This window comes from Zonotrichia leucophrys, chromosome 18 (genome assembly GCF_028769735.1).
Source record: "Zonotrichia leucophrys gambelii isolate GWCS_2022_RI chromosome 18, RI_Zleu_2.0, whole genome shotgun sequence".
In the NCBI taxonomy this organism is placed as follows: Eukaryota; Metazoa; Chordata; class Aves; order Passeriformes; family Passerellidae; genus Zonotrichia; species Zonotrichia leucophrys.
The window spans coordinates 3,232,290-3,251,217 of NC_088187.1; the positions used below are offsets into that span (position 1 = coordinate 3,232,290).

Genomic DNA, 18,928 nt, shown 5'->3' on the forward strand with positions numbered 1-18,928 from the left:
GGTGTAGAAACAGGCCGAGCAGTAACTCTGTAACGCTGCTGGGGGCAGAGCCGCGGCAGGGGATGCGCTCGGAGCTCTCGCCGTCGCTGTCACCGCGCACGGAGCCAGCGGAGCGGAGCCGTTCGGGCTCACAGCCCCTGCAAGGCTCCCCCGGGATCCGGGTGCCTCTCTGCAGCAGCAGGTTGGCCGGGATCGCCCTCGCCCTCCCTTTCCTGGGTTTCGCAGCCATCACAGCTGATTCCCAGCCCTGCTGGACGGCAGGAACGCGCTCCTGGTGGCAGCCCCTGTGCAGCCCCGCGCTCCCGGACCGAGGGAGGGGGCAGAGCGTGCTGAGAACAACCCCAGCACAGCGGGGCACGGCCCGGCTCGGGCACTGGCACCTCGAGCTGCCCCTGCACGGAGGGCACCCAGGGGGACAGAACCTAAGTCAGGATCCCGACTCCACATCTGCTCCAGATTCCAGCAGCACCCGGCAGTGCCGCGTCCAGCCCCATCCATCACAGCCTCACCTGTGTGCTGAGGTGAGGGCCAGGGCAGGGCACAGCTCCCAGGGGCCCACAAAAGGTTTTCTTTTTGTCTGAGTCCAACCATGAGCACCGGGGCCACCAGAGCTGTGCTGGGGCAGGCACTGAGCCACCAGCAAGCACCAGCAAGGTGCACAGAAAACAAAAATCCCAGCCTGACAGATGTCCTCTGTACATCAGGGGCTTGGGGAGCATTTTATGGAGAGCCACAGAGCAGCCCCTCCCTGGCAGACCTGCCTGGATCCCTGTGGACTCACCGGCCTTGGCTTCAGCCAGCGGGACCCTGTCCAGCCCCGAGGCTGGCACAGGATGAGCCAGAGAGGGGCAAGTGCCAGGAGAGTGGCAGGGGGTGGTGGGGAAAGAAAGAGACAACTCACAGGTCTACTCACAGAGGCAAAATTTAATGGCAAGTCATCTTCCCTCCTTTATTACACCTTGGTTAGCCAAACAAAAAAAATCTGCAGGTAAAAAAAGTTTTAATGGTCACACAGCACTTTATACATATATCATAAGCAACCAAGCATCCACATCTGCACGTGAACGACACACCTCTAAGCATGGCCTCAATAGTCAGGTTTGTTTTTTTAATTCATTAAATACTGTACAGAATCAAGGCTACAAACTGATTTTGTAATGCTTCTTCCCCCTCCCCAGCACTTAAAACAGTTACAGGCTGCTCTCATTTGTACATCACACAGTCGTGTAGCCAGTTTTAAGGCTAACAATATGCATCATGCTTTGGCTTTTTTTGTGTGTTTTTAAATTTTTTTTTTAAGGTTTTAGCCTTTTAAATTTTGTTACCCTTAAATATTACATACATACACAAAAAATTACATAGCTGCAGTGTGCTCACCACCAACCTCATCACCCAGGAGCTTCACATTATCAAAAGCTTTAGAAAATTTGTAAACCTCTGTGCACGCTGGGGTTTGGGACAGCTGCAGAGAGCGAGCGGTGCTGGGGGGAGCGGTGTCCCCTTCCAAAGGCCAACATCCACCTCCTCAGAGGGAGCCCAGCCTGTGCAAAAGCTCTTGTGTAGGATCAGAGACTTTTTGGGCAAAGGGGAGGACGTGGTGCCTGCCCTGTGAGATGAGAGCTGCAGAGTAAAGGAGGGGAAAAGGGGAACTCAACAGCTCCTCCATCCCCAGCGGGTTTCTCCCTCCCTCCCTCCCTCCATCCCTGGTGCTGTGGGTCACGGGGCAGCCACAGCCTGGCTCTGGGGACAGAGGGTGTCAGTGTCTGCATCACAATCTGTGCTTGTGCCTGGAATCAGCCTCTGCCCTGGAGCAGTGGCCGCCCCTCTTGCCCCCAGCCCTCCGAGACACGGTGCTCTGTTCAAAGGGATCCATTCACTCCAACCCTGGCTGTGGTCACAGCTCCAGCCTGCCCTGCCCCACCCACAGCTCCCAGCACCTCTCTGCTCCCCAAATCGGCACCTGCCCGACTTCCCTCCAGCCAGGAGGGCTTGGGGAGCAGGGCTGGAGCTGCTGCAGATGATGCACCCACAGAGCAGTGGCTCGAGAGCTCTGCAGCCCAAGTCTTCATCACAGCCAAGCCCTGCATCCTCTGGAGCACCGGGAGAAGGACATGTCTTCCAAAACCCCAGTGGTGGATGGGGACACGAGAAGGGCTTTGTGCAGGCAGCCCCTGGCTCAGGAGCACCACGGGGGCAGCAGGAAAGCACAGGAAGCTGGGGGTGGAGGGAGAGGGGTGGATTTGGGCTGTTGGGTGCAGCCCTTGGTGTTTCTGGGAGCAACAACACGTTTGGATTCTCCTGCTGTTCTCAGTTTATAACTGCAGCCACAGTGAGCCAGAGCAAAAGCAAAGGAGAGCTTTGGCTCCATCCTTACCTCTGGCAGAGGCACCTGCTCAGCCTGACTCCTCCCTGGGCAGCTGGAAGGGCTCTCCCTGACACACCGTGCTCCCCATGGATGCTCCGTGGGTGCCTCTCCAGTGCCTGAGCACTGGGCAAAGGCAGCAGGGCTGGATGTGACCACCCAGCTCCAAGTGAGGGTGTGTGCAGGCTGGACCAGAGGCCTCAGGAAGGGGACTTGACCAGGGGACAGGCAAAACACTGTCTCAAAGTGCTCATGGGCACCAGCTCAGGCTGCCCTCAGCAGGTGTTTCCCTGAGTGTCCAGCAGCACCGTGGCTGGGAGTAGGGATGGGAAGTGCTGTGCCCACAGTGCTGCTGGCCACAACCAGGCCACCATGGGAAACAGCTGGCAAGGGAAGGAGCTGATAGCAGCCCAAAGCAGCTGCTGTAACAGCACAGGAACCAGCACAACAGGGCCTGGCCATGACACGGCTCCCCTGGGGTGACCCTGAGTGCAGCTGGAGGAGGGAGCAGCAGCCACACCAGGCTCATCCAGATCTACAACAGCCCCCAGGGTCACTCAGTGCTGCCTGCCCGGGTGAGGCCGGGATCCAGGGTGGGTGTAGTGCTGTGTGACAGCCGGGATGGCTGGAACAAAAGAGACCTAAGCAAGTAACAAAGGCAGAACCCTGAATCCCATGTATTTCTAGAAGACAGGCATGCATGGTGGGGAAAGGGAAGTTTGCCTCACTCTGGAGAAAAAGAAGTGGGGATGGCTAGACTTGCCTCTGGGAGACTGACCTGGAAGCTGCAGAACTGCATGGAAATCTGCAGCACTCCCAGGGCAGCACAAGTGCCAGTGCAGAGCTCTGGCCCTGCCTACCAATCCCGACTGGAAGAACCTTGTAGCTATGGGTGAACAACTAAGACTAGAGCAACTCCGTATGGTGTAGACAACTCCAATGCAAACACAATCCAATGTCTAAGTACAGATAAGCTGGGGTAGACTTCATAGAACCCATGGGAACGCTGAGAAAAAGAAAAGACTGGGAGGGCATTGCCCTTCATTTCCAGAAACTACAGCAATCCCTTCTCCTGGCTGGAACCCCACCAGAACAAACTGCTGGGTGTAGCGCTGGGTGGGAAGAGTCCTTGTGTGGAAAGGTGCCCCAAGATGAAAGTGCAGAGGGAACGTGGCTGCAAGACTGCTTCTGTGCAGGTCTCAAATCTTACCATTGCAGGGTCAAACTTGCAAGAAGAGCACGTACATGGGACAGGGGGAAGGAAGAGGGGTTGGGGGAAAAGAGTTATTCATGCTTAAACAACCTTTCCTCAGAGGAGCAGTCAGGCCTACCACCTTCTTTGGAACAAACCAAGCTGAGGAAGAAAAGCTGGAAGGAGAAGCCAGTTGATTGATAACAGCATTTGCCAATTTACTTTCTGCTGCTTTCCCTTCTCCCCTGCACCTGCCTGTCCCTAACCTGATGGTTTATTTGTCCTCTGTCCACTCTGGGATGTTGGCCCCTGCTAAGGCAGCCCGGTACTGCTGCAAGACACCGCGGATGCTTTTAATGAACCCCTTGGACAAAGGGAAGAGGGGAAACCCGATATCAGGGTAACCGCTCTTCTCCGGCAGGAAACTCCTGTAGCTCTTTCTCCTTTTCTTTGGTTTCACGCTGGGCTGCGAGGCAGAGTCCTGGGCAGCCTTCCCCTCGTCCGTTCGGTCTCTGGCCAGGTCCCCCCTGGCTTGGCCCGTGCTCTCCGAGTCTGACAACTGTTGGAGGTCGCCGGCGTCAGGCGTCTCGTCCGGCTCCTCCTTGGCGTCCAGCGCCGAGTCGGACAGTTCGGCGGCGCCGCCCTCGGCCAGCGCCCCCGCCGCGTCCCCGGGGCTCTCGGCGCACGGCAGCGCGGCGCAATCCGCCCCGTTGGCCCGCTCGTGGCTGCGCTCCACCAGCTCGTTGGTCTCCAGCCAGGACTCGATGCGGGACACCAGGCGCCAGCCGTGGCAGCGGAAATGCTCGCGGATCTCGTGCTCGAAGACCTCGACGGGCCGGCGCAGCAGCTGCATCATGGACTGCACCACGCGGATCAGCGTCATCTCGTTGTAGCAGCGGCTGTTCTCGTAGCCCTCCTGCAGCCCCCGGTCGCTGTCGAAGCCGGCCTCGTTGTAGTAGGGCTCGTTCACCAGGATGAGACCTGCGGGAGAGCGGACAGCGAGGGGTTAAAGCAGGGACAGCATCGCCATCCCCTGCCAGGCCTCTCCTGCCAAGGGGGTCAGGCACAGGCCAGGCTGAGCCCCCAGAAGGTGCAGGATGCAAAGGTCTGGTGTGATGTGGGAGGGAGCGGCTCCACGTTCCTTGGCTGGCAAGAACAGCCCTCTGCCAGCACAATGCAGAGGGCACACAACAGCTGAGGAGTTCAAAAGGGCAGGAAGGGAGAGGTTTCACAGCTCCTTTCACTTCCCTCCTGCAGAAAACCCCACAAACACAACAAAAGCTTTTATTTTCCTCCTCCTCTAAATCAGAACAAAGGCCAGACTGCATCAACAGGATTTGAGCTGGCCAGGTTCTGCTCTGTCCAGCAAAGTCCCACCAGACATTACAGTTCTGAGACACAGAAGACTGTGACAAACCACCTTTACCAAGATTTCTCCTGCTTACTTCTGGTCTAATGAAATTACAGGTATGTAGCAATAGCCCCAGCACTGCCAGGCTGCTGGCAGCCTGCCACAAGTTGCATTAGAGCTGGGGAGATCATGTGTCTCTCAAAACCCAGGCAGCAGGAGAGGAGATTTTCCCCTAACACCAAGTTGCTCCAGTAAAACATTTAGTATTTCATTTTCTAAATTTGGATCCTTGGCTTTGGAAACCAGAAAAGGCTTTTATTGTGGTGTCCTTCCCCCACAGGAGGATACAGGTGGACTGTGGGAGTTCAGAGGAGCAGGAGCAGCCTCCAGTCAGCAGGAACCCTTGCTCTGTGTCAAAGGTTTCTCATCACATGCCTGAGCTCCCTGCACAGAAAGTCACCCAGGAGGAATTTCTGTGATTTAGTGTGTCTGCTCCCAAACTGGATGGGGCAGAGCAAAGCCCCATGGCAGGAAGCCCTGGGGCTCGTCTAGGCACACCCCTGATTATTCTCTGCTTTGGTAGGAGCATAAACACCAGCATCATGTGCAAAACATGTCCCAAGTAGGATGGGTGGTGACTCAGTGGGGATAAAAAAAAGTCCTGCAAAGGAGGCCCAGTTTGGCAACTTCAACCAACTTTGGTAACAGGCTGAGGACACGGTGGTTCACCTCTGTCAGCTCAGAGTAACAAGCAGACAACTCTGTGCTTGGCTGCTGCAGTGAGAAAAGGGAAAGCATTGTGTCAGAGCCCTGGGATGCAGCCAGAGCTCTGGGCATGAGAAGAGCTGGCACCTGCTTCCACTGCTCAAGCAGAGAGATAAGGACACTGCTTTGTCCAGCAAGGTGAGACCAAAAGGCAGCACTGACCCAACTGGGGTGGCAGATCCCAATTGTGTGCCCCCCATAAATCAACATCCCTTCCTCCCTCTGCCTTTTCCGGCTCCACAGGCTTGGCAGGAGCATTTACCTTGGATGGAGATGAGTACTTGAAGGAGACTGGATTTACTGGTCCACCTTTCTGTCCCCTGAAATGCAAACACAAATATGTAAAAGGACTGAAGCACCATCAGTTTGCCCTGTGACTATTGTCAGATGAAGTGAGGCCCCAGCTCTGCATTCCTGTTGCTGACATCCTGTGGCTCACAGCAGGAACAAGGAACTGACTCCATGAGCACGTGATGTGCTGGTGTCCCATCTCAACAACACATCTCCCCGTTATTTTTTTACCAGCACCACACCCCCTCAGGCCACTTCTGTCTGCAACTGTGTAAACTTACACACCAGCCATCAGTTCCAAACCATTCCCAGCTGCCCTGTCCTGCTCAAAACCTATTTCCCTGGCTCTGCTTATTCAAAGTCTCCAGCTGGACTTTGTACCACATGATTTGTCCACAGTGTGGAAGACAGAGCCCTAACCCACAGGCACACCCCATGCTGGTGCTGGCATCTCTGCTATGGCTGGACTGACCACAGACTTCTCATTGAGGAGAGACAGTTGAGCCAAATACAGACCCAGAAAAAGCCAAACACCACCAGTTATCTGCTCCAGACACCTAAACCAGTGCCCAAAGCAAAAAGCTCAAGCACCACCCAAGAGAGAAGTCTGGTAGGAAGTGACTTGTTCCAAAGGCAGCCCAGCACAAGCCCTGCTCCCAGGGCCAGCATTACCTTGCCAATCCAGGTGCCCAGGAGGCTGACACACACTTTGCCATTGTCGTACAGGTTGGGGTTCAGCCTCCCACTGCACTGCGAGAGGTAGCGGAACAGGGGCGGCACGGCGGGGTAGATGTTGGGGAGCTGGATGTCGAACAGGAAGAGTCCATCTTCATAGGGTGTGCGTGTGGGCCCTTTGATAAGTGCTGAGAAGAGATCCTGTGGGGAGAGGCAGGAGGTCAGGCACTGGGAAACACCCTCTTACCCTGGCAGAGCTCTATTTACACACAGGGAGAGTGGGGATGTGATTGACTTGGCCCTTTCGAGTGTCAGGTCAAGCAACACATCTCAGGCACCTTCCTCTGCCAGAAGTTGCACCCTGAGAGCAAAGTGAGCTTTGCAACTGAAATAGGGCTTCAAGGAGGGCCAAAAATGCCAAATTTACTCCCTGCTGACACAGCCCCTTGCTGGTTGCCTTCCCACTCAGCACCCAGAACAGGCTCCCTGCAATCAGCAGCTCCTTTTTTGCCACCCTGACTCAGGGAACGCACAAGCAGCAAAAGCAGCCATTTTGGGTAATTACAGCCCTGCTTCACATGATGCACACATTCCTGCAGCTCTAATGCAAAGGATTAGGGCTAAGCAGGCAATTCCAAAGACAGGGATCTGGATGCTGAGCCCAGCACCAGCACAGAGGCATCTGAGAGCTGGCACTTGCCATTCGATCCTCGAAGGTTTTCACCATGATGCCATCGGGCAGGGAGGTGGCCAGCAGAGCCATCTCCTTCCGCACCGTGCTGAAGAACTTCTTGGCTTCTGGGGGCTGGAACTCCATTTTCTTGAAGGCATGGGAGTCTGTGGGACAAAGAAGACAACAATTACAGCCTGCCTTTGGAAACTGCCACAGGTTCCTCATGAAGGCAAATCTACCCATGTGTAATATGCATCAAGTGAAAGAGAGGAGTTCACTTGCTTTGGTGCTGAGCCAGGAGGCAGGAGAGATGATTTCCCACACAGTGCAGCAACCACAACCTGCATCTCCTGTTCTCACTGTCCCACACAACACTGTCCCCTGTGCTCCAGCGAGGAAACCTGTCCCACAGCTGGGACAATCCCACAGAACAACGGCCCTGCCAAACCTAACACAGCTCCCTGCTTTCCCTTGCCCACACCTGCAGCTTCACAACAGTCTGGCCACCTTTCCCACCCAGGCTGGAGCACCTTGGGTTCCACTGTCACCAATGTTCCACACAGCCAGATGCTTTTTTAACACTGGTGCCAGTGAATAAGGACACCCACTCACCAAGGACACCCAGCACAAGAACACCAGCTGGTTTTGTTCTGCTTCTCAACCAATTCAGCCTTGAAAAAAAAAGCCTGAACAAACCCTGCAACTTGCAAGGAAATGTCTGCAATGGAAAGCAACTGATGTCTGCAGGCCTCCAATGTTAGTCACCACCCTGGGAAAGAGGGAAGCACACTTCTGAGGCTTGGGAAAGTGCAAGAGTGCCTAGAGATGCTATCTAAAAGCCATGTTTAGGTCCCAGAACATAGTGTGCTACAGCACTTGGCTTAATTTCTCTTCTCTAGTTAATGAGCTATGAAAAGGACTAAGAAGAAGAGAGGATACAGAACCCAAAAGGTTTGAGGCAAAGGTTTTGGATAAAGAAACACTGCAGGAGAGCAGTGAAGGACTGAGTGTCCCACACCCACCTGGAGCATACTCCAACACAGAGAACACTTCTCCCTTGGCACTGGTGAAGGTGACTCCAGGCTTCCCCCCGCTCTGCTGGCAGAGCACTGGGGTCTCACTGGGCCACTCTGACCTCACTGGTGTCTGTGCCTCTGCTTTTTCTTCCTTCTTCTCCGTCTCTACCATGGCTTCCATCTTTTCCTCCTCAACAATAGCCACATTATCCAAGGTCTTCTTTAGATTTTCCTGCAGCTTTTTAATATCGTCCAAGAACTTCTTCTCTCGAGTGGGTTTTTCCAGTTCCACAGTTGGGGAGGTGGGAGAGCCAGTCAGCAGCTGCTCCACAGTCATATTTTTCAAGCTTTCCAAGATCTTGATGGCCTCCTTCAGTTCCCTGAAGCTCTTTGGGGCTCCATCCTTGCCAGCTTTTTCTGTAGCAAGATCTGCAACTGCCATAGCCACAGCTCCCTGGACTTGTTCTTCTACTTTTTTCACCTCCTCTGCTGCTGGTTCCTCAGGCTCAAAGTCCTCAATTTTTGGGTGGTCATCTTCCATGAGGCCATTATCTGTTTCCCAGCTGTCACTTTCATCCTCCCACTCTGAGGATGCCCCACTGGTGCTGCCATCAACAGAATCATAGTCTGACTCCTCAATTTCTGATTCAATATTGTACAAGTGCTAAAGGAGAACAGAGTTACATGAGACTTAGGCTGAAGCACAGTTTTAGTTGTTTTTAAAATAAGTAATGAAAAAGGAGTTTCCATTTGGAATTGTTTGGACTTTTTAAACCCATTCCATCTATACTGGCACAGATTATGAAACCACACAGTCCCATCCTCCACTTTTCCAACTATGCCATTGGGGGTAAAACTAGGGCAAGTTCTAGATGGGCTGCAGTCCTCCCACTGTCTGGGATCCTGCCCTGGAGAGCAGGCAGGTGCCCCACAGCTCCCTGGATGCCCCAGGGTTTCAGAACACAGAGCTCAGAAGGTATTTGGTATCATGTGAGGAGTTGGTATTTCTGCTCCTGCTTCTGCACCAGCAACTGTGTTTGGCACAGAGCCCTGGTTTGGCTGCCTCCACACTCTGTCCTTCCACAGAGACAATGCTGGAACCAGGAATACATTCCTGTAGCAGCTCTCCTCTCCTGAAGCACACAATATTTGCCAAGAGAGCCTTGCTAGACTGCTTTAGCTGTTATATGTGGCTACTGCTTAAAATTCAGCTGGGACAATGGAGCCTCACCCAAGTTGCTGAATAAGCTCTTACATAAAATGCTCTCTTCCCTCTCACTACTGGAAGCTGAACACATCCCCACTCCATCCAGCCTCACCTCCTACAACTTGCTTTTGCACATGCCACGTCTCAGGAGGTCTCTCTGCAGAGGTTTACAGAGCTCCTCCAGCTTTAAGCACCAACACAGAACCAGGGGAGCAAGAACATTTTTACAAGGCTGTGCTTGCAGTGACAAGATAGAAGCATTTTATCCACAAGTGAGTGACAGCCCAAGAATCCTCTTAATCTTGCAGCATACAACCCCAGAGGCTGAAGCACAGGGACCCTCAGTCATCCTGTCAAAGGCTTCAAGTGAACCAGCACTGCTGAGCCAGTCCTGTGCCACCCAGAGCCAGGCAGCCAGCAGAGGTTAGCTGGGTTCAACACAAGTGACTGCAGGCACGAAAAGCCATCAAAACTCACTGCCCTCAAAGCTAATCCAAATCTGAGTTGGAAAGTTAATTAGTCTGTTATGCCATCTTTATTTTTAGAGCTGTGAAAAAGCACCCAGACAGCTCGTCTCTGGGCACACGGTCAGGCATTGATAAATCATGGTTTTACCAACTGATAATTCATGCTCCTGACATTTCCCTAACTCCCATCATTACGCAGAGGAGCAGAATCGAAGGGACTGGCGTGACACAGCAGGAGCTGCTGCAGAGCCCCAGCACTGCAGTGTGAGAACAGCCCTTTGTGGAGCAGGCATCAGACCTCTGATTGTGCCTGTGATCCAAGCACATGTGACAACGGGGAAGGGAGACAGCAGCCTGCTTTGTACGCCCCAGTCCCCTGCCACAGTGCAGGCATTGACTATTCTACTGTAATTAATGCAGAGCTGCTTGGTTTAGAAAGGGATCTTGCTCAAGTACATTGTACTTGCTAAGGCATCTCTGCAGTGGAGGCAGTGGCTGCTCTGGCAGGGACAGAATGGACTCTACAGATGTAGGTTGTCTTGTATCTTTAGGCTGTCTGCCTTCATTCCAGGCAACAAGGAGAGAAGACATGGGATGAAACTGTATGGGGAGTAGCAAGTACGAGTACAAGACATTACAACAAAAGCCTTAAAAGAACCCCAGACAAATGAGCAGGGAGCAGTGGATTAGCAGTGTGGCTGTATCTGTATTTTTCAGCTTGCATTCAACCCTTTCCCTCCCTGCCTGGGAGAAGATTTGAGTCTGATCCCTAGGTTAGCTAAGGTGACAATTTGTGGCTCTGGCCCAGCTCCTGGAGGAGTTTCTTTAGTGAAAACCCCACTATGGTGGCGTTTCACAAGAGAGACAGAACATGCAATTGTCTTTTGGCAGTGCCCTGGTTGGGCAATGCACTAACCTGGGCTCCAGTCAGAACCAATGATCCCTGAGCTCTGCCAAGCCCCAGGTGCCTGAGGCCAGGAGCAGGGCACTGGGCAGAGCTTGTGAAGGCAAAAAGAGCCTGTCCAGGCTTTCCTAACCACTAGATTACAGAGCAGTTATGACGAACTATCTGCCTCCTGACAAAAGGATTTTCCTGTGATAACAGAATTGGAAAGCCACCCTATCATCACATGGGGCTGCACCAATCAGCAGAGCAAGAGTCCCTAACCCAGTGAATCTCTCTACACACAGCATTTAAATCCACATCTCATCACTCAGCTAAGAGTTACAGTGACACTGGGAGCTGGAACAGGACCTCACCTGAGGCAGAATGATAGTCTTGGAATTGTCAGCCCACACCACTTCCACCTTGCTGCTGACATCCACACGAGCCACCTGTCCGACCGAGGGCTGTGGAGACAAGAGTGCTTTGTCAGTCCCTTTTCCTCCCCAGGCACTTCAGTGCAGAGCAGGAAGGATTTGAGAAACACATTCCCCAGCTGGAGAACCACCTAGAGCAACACCTGCATCCTGCATACAGAAACCACACAACTCTGCCATGGAGGGGGCTCCACAAGGAGCAGGAGTGCTGGTCTGGCAGGAGATCCTGATCTTTGACAGGACCAGCAGCCTTTCAGTGCCAGCAAGGAACAGGTCCTCCGTGGGATGGGGGTGCCCTCTAGTGGGGTGCCCTCAGCTCCCCCAGCACCCAGCACCAGGGGCTGCTCAGAGAGAGAGCACAGGCATGAACAAACAAGCCACAGTCTTGCAGGGTGTGCAGGCAAGGAGCACCTCGCCCTGCAGCAGGTTATTTAGGTCAGCTGAGCAGGCTGGGATGTGTTTTGTGCTGTAACAGCCACACTACACTTTTTAACACTTTTTTAGGGCAGCAGGCTCAAAACACTCCAGAGGTGTTTTGTCTACAATGTAAATTGTTCCTTCCTCCCCCAAGGAAATCAATCAGCTCAACAAAATTAACGTGAACATAGCTCAGTCACCATAGCTGAACCCCAGGCTTCTGTTGCCAAGTGAAACAGGTTTCATGACAAATCCACCTCATGGTTGCTCAGGAGCCCACAGAATATCCTTTTATTACAAGTTACTCTGAAATCCTAAGCACGAGTTCTATGAAAAGCCCTCAGGCATATGTTCAGTCCTTGTCTCAGCTTCACTCTTGCTCTGCTGCAGGGTGCCATCAAGGCCAAAGCATTTCAAGGCTGCATCTCCACCAGCCAGAGCTCTGATGTGTTACTCATGACAGCAGGGCACACCAATACAAAATCAGGAAGCTAGGGAGGTTATTTAGGATGCCAATGCGGGGTCTAACACCTTCCTATCCACCTTTCCAAGTGTCCCCAGCAGAGCAGCACACCCAGGACCCACCTCGTCCTCCTTGGCGGCGGCGCCGTCGGAGTTGCCGATGCGGATGACGATGTCGGTGGTGCGGAAGCGGAAGTCGGGGTGGTCGGCGATGTCGTAGACGCTCACGTCCTCCTCCTCCCCGATCAGCTGCACCCACACACAGGGACAGCTCAGCCCCACAGGCTGCACTGACCCCCAGAACACACCCTCAGCCCTCCAAAGCACTTGGTGGTTTGTTGGAGCCCTTTTCGGCCTGCAAGGGGCTGCTGCTGTCCCGCTTTGTCACCGCGTCCAGTGGATCAAGGCACAACAACGAAAGGAAGCAGATATTCTGTCTCAGCTGCTCACCCTCACTTTTACCTCAGGGTTCATGTCACCATGACAAGGAGATGTGCAACCACAGTGCTTTATTGCCTTCTGAACATCCAGATTTCTCAAAGCAGTTCTCAGGGGCCCAAAGGGCAAGAGCTTACTTTTGAAATTATCCAATGCAACAGGAAGTATATGACAAAAAAACCTGTCATTTAATGGGAAATATCTTTCCTTTGATTTCTCCTGGAGAAAGAGAGCTAGGAGCTCATGAATTATGAGATATAAGTGAAGCACAACCCTGGGCCAGACACATGTTCTGCTTCTGCATGTGAAGGGCCCTGCTCAGTTATGACAATGTGCTCTGGCAGGCCAAGACAAAGCAGTGTCGAGACCCCCTCTGCATCTTGATAGACTACAGTCTGTCAAGACTCTGGAAAATACATTGCAGCATTCCTACAAAGCCCAAAAAAAAGGTTAACTGTGGGCAATAGTACCTGGCAGAGGCAAACCAACAATGTGCAATAGATTGATCCTATTTCTGTGAACCATGCAGAGACATGGGGAGGAAAAATTCTCATAGTGAACTCAAGAAATCAATTGTCTGTGACAACTTAAGCAAAAGTATTCATCCATACCAGAACCTGATGATGGCATGGGATGTAAATTATCTGCCTGATCTTTGCCACCTCACAGGCATGTACAAATCTGAAGTGACATCACCTCTAGCTAAGTCTCTCAGGCCCATAAGCATTGTTCCCTTCCTCAAGGACACACAATCAATGCAGAGCTGATTTCCAGGCTTATCTGTGTTTATCTGTGAGGCATGTGTTATTTTGTGGCTGCTTTCTCTTTGCTAGTTGCACTCACCTCCACATCATCTCCACTGGGTTTCAGCTTGAACCACTTCACCACACAGGTGCGGCCGATGTGGTCCCCAGACTGCACCACTCCATACAAGCCAGGGTCCTGGGAGCTCTGAGCTTTTGGTCACAATGGTAGGGAAGAAAAGAGACAAATCAGACCAAGGAGCACAGACTTTGCTCAGTGACTGAGGCTGTCAGCTTCTGGGCTCTCATGGCTAAAGCCTTCCACTTGTGAATGGCATGAGGAAAAACACTTCTTCCTACACAGTGAGAATTGTTGCCAAACTAGAATGGTAGAGCTGGAGCTGATGGGTAACTTTAGTTTCCACAGACTACGTGCAACCCAGAAGACCAGTCAGACATTACTCATCAGAAATGGCCACATAAAACAGCCTCTATTTATGCTAAGCCAGATTTCCTGCTTCCCAACCTAAGTGTCTTCTGGTCCCCACTGCTGAGGGTCTACCCTTGCTAGAAAAGGAGCTGAGAGCCAGATGGTTTCATCAATATTTCATATTCCAAAAGCTCTAAGTCTCCTTGAACTTGTCCTGTAGCCTTCACTAGCATCACCAATTGGTTTGGTGAAGAAAAGGGATACAAGAAGAGGCCTCTGGATCCCAAAACTCTCAATGAAAAGAACGTGAGGGTCATGATAAATCAGTCATACAGAGATAACAGCCCGAGGTAAGCTGTTTGTTCCTCCCCTCTGTGGGACAGAGCTCAGAGCTGTTGGCCCTTTTAAGGTAGGCAACTCCTGCTCTGCAGAAATACTGAAAATCTTAGTTTGGATCCTTGGTATTTATTCTTTCCACATCCTTCTTGTTGTCATAGTTCAACTTTGGTATGTCAGTAATGGTTCTCGGCTGCCATTCCCACCAAGTCAGCTGAGTCACTGCTGTCCCTGCCAGGTGCCCACCTAACAGCTACAGAGCAAATTAGGGGATCCAAACTGAACAATGCTTTGCAATTAAGAGCATTGCTCTGACACCCAATACCTCTTTTGTCCACCACAAAATCTCCAGGGCAGAACTCGTTGTTGTCCAGGTGGTGCACAGGGATCAGCTCGTTGGAGCGGATGTTTGTCTCCACGGTGCCATCCTGCCACATCACATCAGCTGAAGTCATCGTGGTCACCACCTCCACAGCAACCCTGGCAGCACAAAAAGGCAATGAATTAGCAAAGGGAACATCAAGGATCAAGATGGACCTCAGCAACACAAAGGAACACAGAGCAGCAGGCTGGGAAGGCAGTCAGAAAACCCTGTGCAGGGCACATGGACAGAGCTACACAGCAGGCTTTGTTTTGATGGGCTCTCAACCCCTGCAGGAGTTACATTGCTGAAGGAGCCCTGACTTTCCAGGGAGCTCCTGCTGAGTTCACTTTTATTCCTAAGGAGGCAAATTAACATCTACTAGCACCCACTTTCTGCCCCTGACAGGAGCTTCAAATAGTTTGAAGCTTGAGATTTCTCCACTGGAGCACCTTCTAGCTCTGAGGAGTCTTTGAAACTAGAAGAACACATGAGTGGAAAGATAAATCATCACAGCCCTTCCAGAGAGAAAAAAAAAAAAAAACAAAACAAAGGAAAGAGGCTACACATTGAATGTGAGTAAAGCAAAAGGATTTTGTTTAAAAGAGAAAAATGTCCTCCCCAGCTGTTCAAACACACATGTGTCTCTGCAGCTCAGAAATTAAACCCAAACACACCACAATGGACCACATGCTGGTTCTCTGCTGTGGGGCTTGACAGGGATGCTTGACAAGGCAAAGTGCTTGGGGCAGGAGGGGCAGCCTAGCTGGACACTCTTCTAATGAGCCCTCCACTAATTTCATCTCTCCTACAGAACAGAACAAACCAAACCCCACACTGGCTTTAAATCTTCCCTTTACTTTGCTGGCCAGGCCTTCCAGAATAACACAAGTGCTGGATTTATGTTGGTTTCAGAACCAAATCAGAATAAAGACACAATAGGCAAATACAGCTGTTTGTCCCCAGCCCTGTTTTTATCAATGTCAGAGAAATATTTTTAAGTGGAAACAAGATGAAGTTTTAGCAGGGCCAGCACTTAACAACAGAAATTATCAGAGAAGGGTCTGTAACAGGCCAAGTGTGTGTGTGATACACAACAAGATGGTTTCTGGGGGACAGAGGACATGTGCAGCTGAGGACAGGAGTGGAAAGGCTGTGCAAGGAAATGAGGCACTCTTGTCTGCAATGGTGGCTTTAAACAAAAATCAAGACTTGATATTAATAAAAATCCTTGTATATCCTCACTAAAAGATGTCCAGCTGTCTGTGTGCTGCACAGAGCTGCAGCAGGTCACTCACTGATGGCAAAGCCACATGCTGAGCTGGCCCCTGCAGCCACACTGCCCAGGAGCTGCCACATCACATGTGCATCACTGAGTGCAGGCAGCCCAGGCATTTCTCAGCAGTGCCTGGCAGAACATCTCTGATGACCAGAGAAACATCTCTGATTCCTCAGCACCCCAGAGGAATATTCAACAGCACTGGCCTCTCACACTGAGCTGTGCCCAGCTGCCCCATGTACCCTTCACAGCATCAGTCTGTGCTCCTCTAACTCCTACTCTGTGTCACGGTTGTCTCTGCATCTCCTTGTATAGAGCTGCCCTGATCCAGCACTGGAATTTCTTGGGGCTGACACAGGAATTTCTCCCCTCTGCCTGGATGGTACAGGGAGCCACCAGGTGCCCTAGCTGAGCTCTCCTTAGCAAAACCTTGAGTAAAACAGAGACACTCAGCGGGGGAGTGAGACATGAAGAGTGAACCGAGGATCTGTTCCCAGCAACTCTATCACACACTCCCTTTTTTTCTCACACTTGGATGCTGCTCTGCTGGGCTTTGTGACCTTCAAATCTAATTTCTCCAGAACTTAGAAGGACTACAAGAATCACTCACAGGCAAGGCTAAATACCTACAAAAAATGCCAATGAAGTTCTTGACATTCTCAAACTAGTGAATCTCTTGAATAATCTCTGATAATGTCACTTTCCTGAGAGAATTCTCCCATGTTCTCTTGCATCAGTTGATGCAGAATCTGTACAGAACTAAGCACCTGTTCTGGGCTTATCTGACAGATCTGCAAACTGATGTGCAGAAGATGTCCTTCCATCCCATGAAAACAGTTTAAACATTCCTAAGTTAAAGGTAAAAGCTGTTGACATCCAGTTTTGTCTAGAAATGGGCAGATACATGCAGTGCTCCCTCCCTCAAGCTACTGAAATAAATTCCTCCAAGGCTCTCAAGGAGTGAGTGCAATTTATTCATTAAAAAATTCTAATATTGAGAAGTATACTGCTGGCAAAAATCGCAGATCTCTGCAGAGCAGGGCCAGGATAACAGAGCCCACAGCAGCACTACCCTTGCCAGCTCAGAGCTCTGTGCTGCTCTGGAGACAGCTCTCCAGGATAAGCTGTCCATTCCTAGCACGGTCTGTCCTCAGCCTCTCTGCAGAAGCTGCCAATGAGGTAACCAATTAGTGTCATGTTTAAGCTGTGTGATCTTTATTCACCTCCTTCCCTGCACACAGAATCTAGCACAGCACAGATATGCTGTCCATGCCCTGAGGCACAGCTGAAATGGAATAGCAGCAGTGTCAGGTCACATGGCCCCAGTTTCATCAGAAGCTGGACTGAGACCAAGCTGATTCCACACAGGCCACTGCACAGTCATCACAAGATAATTGCTGTCAGTTACTACCAAGCAGAGCCCAAACTCCCCATCATCCTGCACCCGAGTTCAGGTGCTGATTCACAGCTGAGCACTTGGGGAAAGGAGATTTTGGCAATTACACATGGGTGTGGAAGTTCAGCTCACCTGTCTCCTGGCTTAAACTCTCGTGAAACCTTGGTCTTCTTCTTCTTGTGCTTCCTCTTCAAGTTTTTGATGGAAAGAGGGATGCTCTTCTTGCGGCAGGTGCCGCTGCCACTCTGGGACGAGGCAGTGGAGCTGGCAGAAGAGGTGACAGAACTGGTGTCATCAGTGTCATCAGCTGCCTCATCATCAGCATCCTGCTCCATGGACTGCAGCCTGTAGTCAGGCAGCCCTTCATCCTTCAGGAGAAATGGGGCCTGCTGCTGCTGCCGTGCTGCTGCTCCCCCTTTCTCCTTGCCCGTTTCTTCAGGCTGCTCCTCCTTTCTCTCCCCAGGACTTGGTGCACTGTTGGAAGAGTCATCCAGCTCACACTTGGATTCAGGCTTAAGCTCCTCTGATTTTTGGTCAGCAGCTGCAGCAGACTCTTTGTCAGGGGCTTCACCTGTGCCCTGAGACTCTGGGGAGCACGACATGATCTTCACAATCTGCTTCTTCAGCAGCCGCCTCACCTGGACAGAGCAGACGTGGGTCAGACGTGTGCCTGGGCACTCAGCAGCCTGGGGAATGCTCAGCTTTGTGCAGGAAAAACAGCACTCATGGGGCTCTGCAAATTTCACCTGCACCAGACTACTCTGCAAACCAGCAGCTCACAGTGCTCTGCTCAGGAGCGGCACTGCACTAGCCCACGTAAAGTGAGCTTTGCTCCTTCAGCTTATTTTAGGCATGTTTTGAACTTTTTTATCATGGAAGGTCACAAGTAAATCCATGTAACATCTACACACTGATGACATCCTGTTATTCTAGGAACACCATGGCTCTACAGCCAGCAGGTACAGACATGATCCATGTGGCCTAGGAAGCAAACACAACTTCCTTGCTTCTCTGTAGCAAGGATTTAACCGAACATTTCAGCTCCATGAGAATGCTAAAGAAAACAACATGTTTTTAAATCCCAGCTGTCAGAGCATACTTGACCCCCCTGCAAGGTGCCATTTCTGTGTTGAGGCCCTGCTGGTGTTCTCTCAAGGTGTAGCTGCATGCTTCACCCAGAGCAGTCAGAGTGCTCCACAAGGTGACTTCCCTGCTGGCAACAACAAGCCATTACTCCTACAACCACTCCAGGAGTCACATTTCAGACCACATGACTGCCAGGAAGATCTCTGCTTTAAAAGCCACAGTGACCACAAATGCTTAGAGATGTCAATGCCTCCCTGGACCCCCCCAGCTCACCTTTTTGGCAACTGCTCCTTCACCCAGGACACAATTCCTCTCTGGACATTCACAGGTGATTTTTGCAGGTTCCACCTTGTCTGGGAACACGTAGAGGCACCTTTCCCCAAGCTGCCTTTGGGCATGGTCAAAGCAGCCCAGACGCTTCACCCTGGCAGAACGGGAGAGCCATGAGAACAGAACAGAACCAGAACCCAGCAGTGCCCAGGGCCCTGACAAGGCTGGCACGGCCTCACACCAACAGTGCTGCTGCAGGGCTGGTACAGCACCACATCAAATCATTTCCAGGCACACAACTCTAAAGGAGAAGTGGGAATTCCACCAGGGATTGGGTGGGGATACAAAGGGTTTGGGTGGGACACAAATCACTCCCTGTAGCTCCCCTCCT

General features: G+C 51.7%; 1 protein-coding gene across 1 annotated transcript in view; it reads right to left on the reverse strand.

Moving 5' to 3' along the window:
- Positions 1-904: 904 nt before the first annotated feature.
- Positions 905-18,928, reverse strand: part of UBE2O (ubiquitin conjugating enzyme E2 O) — a 61,062-nt gene continuing 43,038 nt past the window's right edge. The window contains exons 8-18 of the mRNA XM_064728326.1: positions 18,541-18,691; positions 17,314-17,819; positions 14,471-14,625; positions 13,480-13,592; positions 12,322-12,447; positions 11,260-11,349; positions 8,332-8,989; positions 7,337-7,473; positions 6,634-6,837; positions 5,933-5,990; positions 905-4,535 (exon numbers count right to left, since the gene is read on the reverse strand). Of these exons, the coding sequence (XP_064584396.1) occupies positions 3,829-4,535; positions 5,933-5,990; positions 6,634-6,837; positions 7,337-7,473; positions 8,332-8,989; positions 11,260-11,349; positions 12,322-12,447; positions 13,480-13,592; positions 14,471-14,625; positions 17,314-17,819; positions 18,541-18,691 (2,905 nt within the window). The 3' untranslated portion in view covers positions 905-3,828. The remainder of the gene's footprint in view (positions 4,536-5,932; positions 5,991-6,633; positions 6,838-7,336; positions 7,474-8,331; positions 8,990-11,259; positions 11,350-12,321; positions 12,448-13,479; positions 13,593-14,470; positions 14,626-17,313; positions 17,820-18,540; positions 18,692-18,928) is intronic.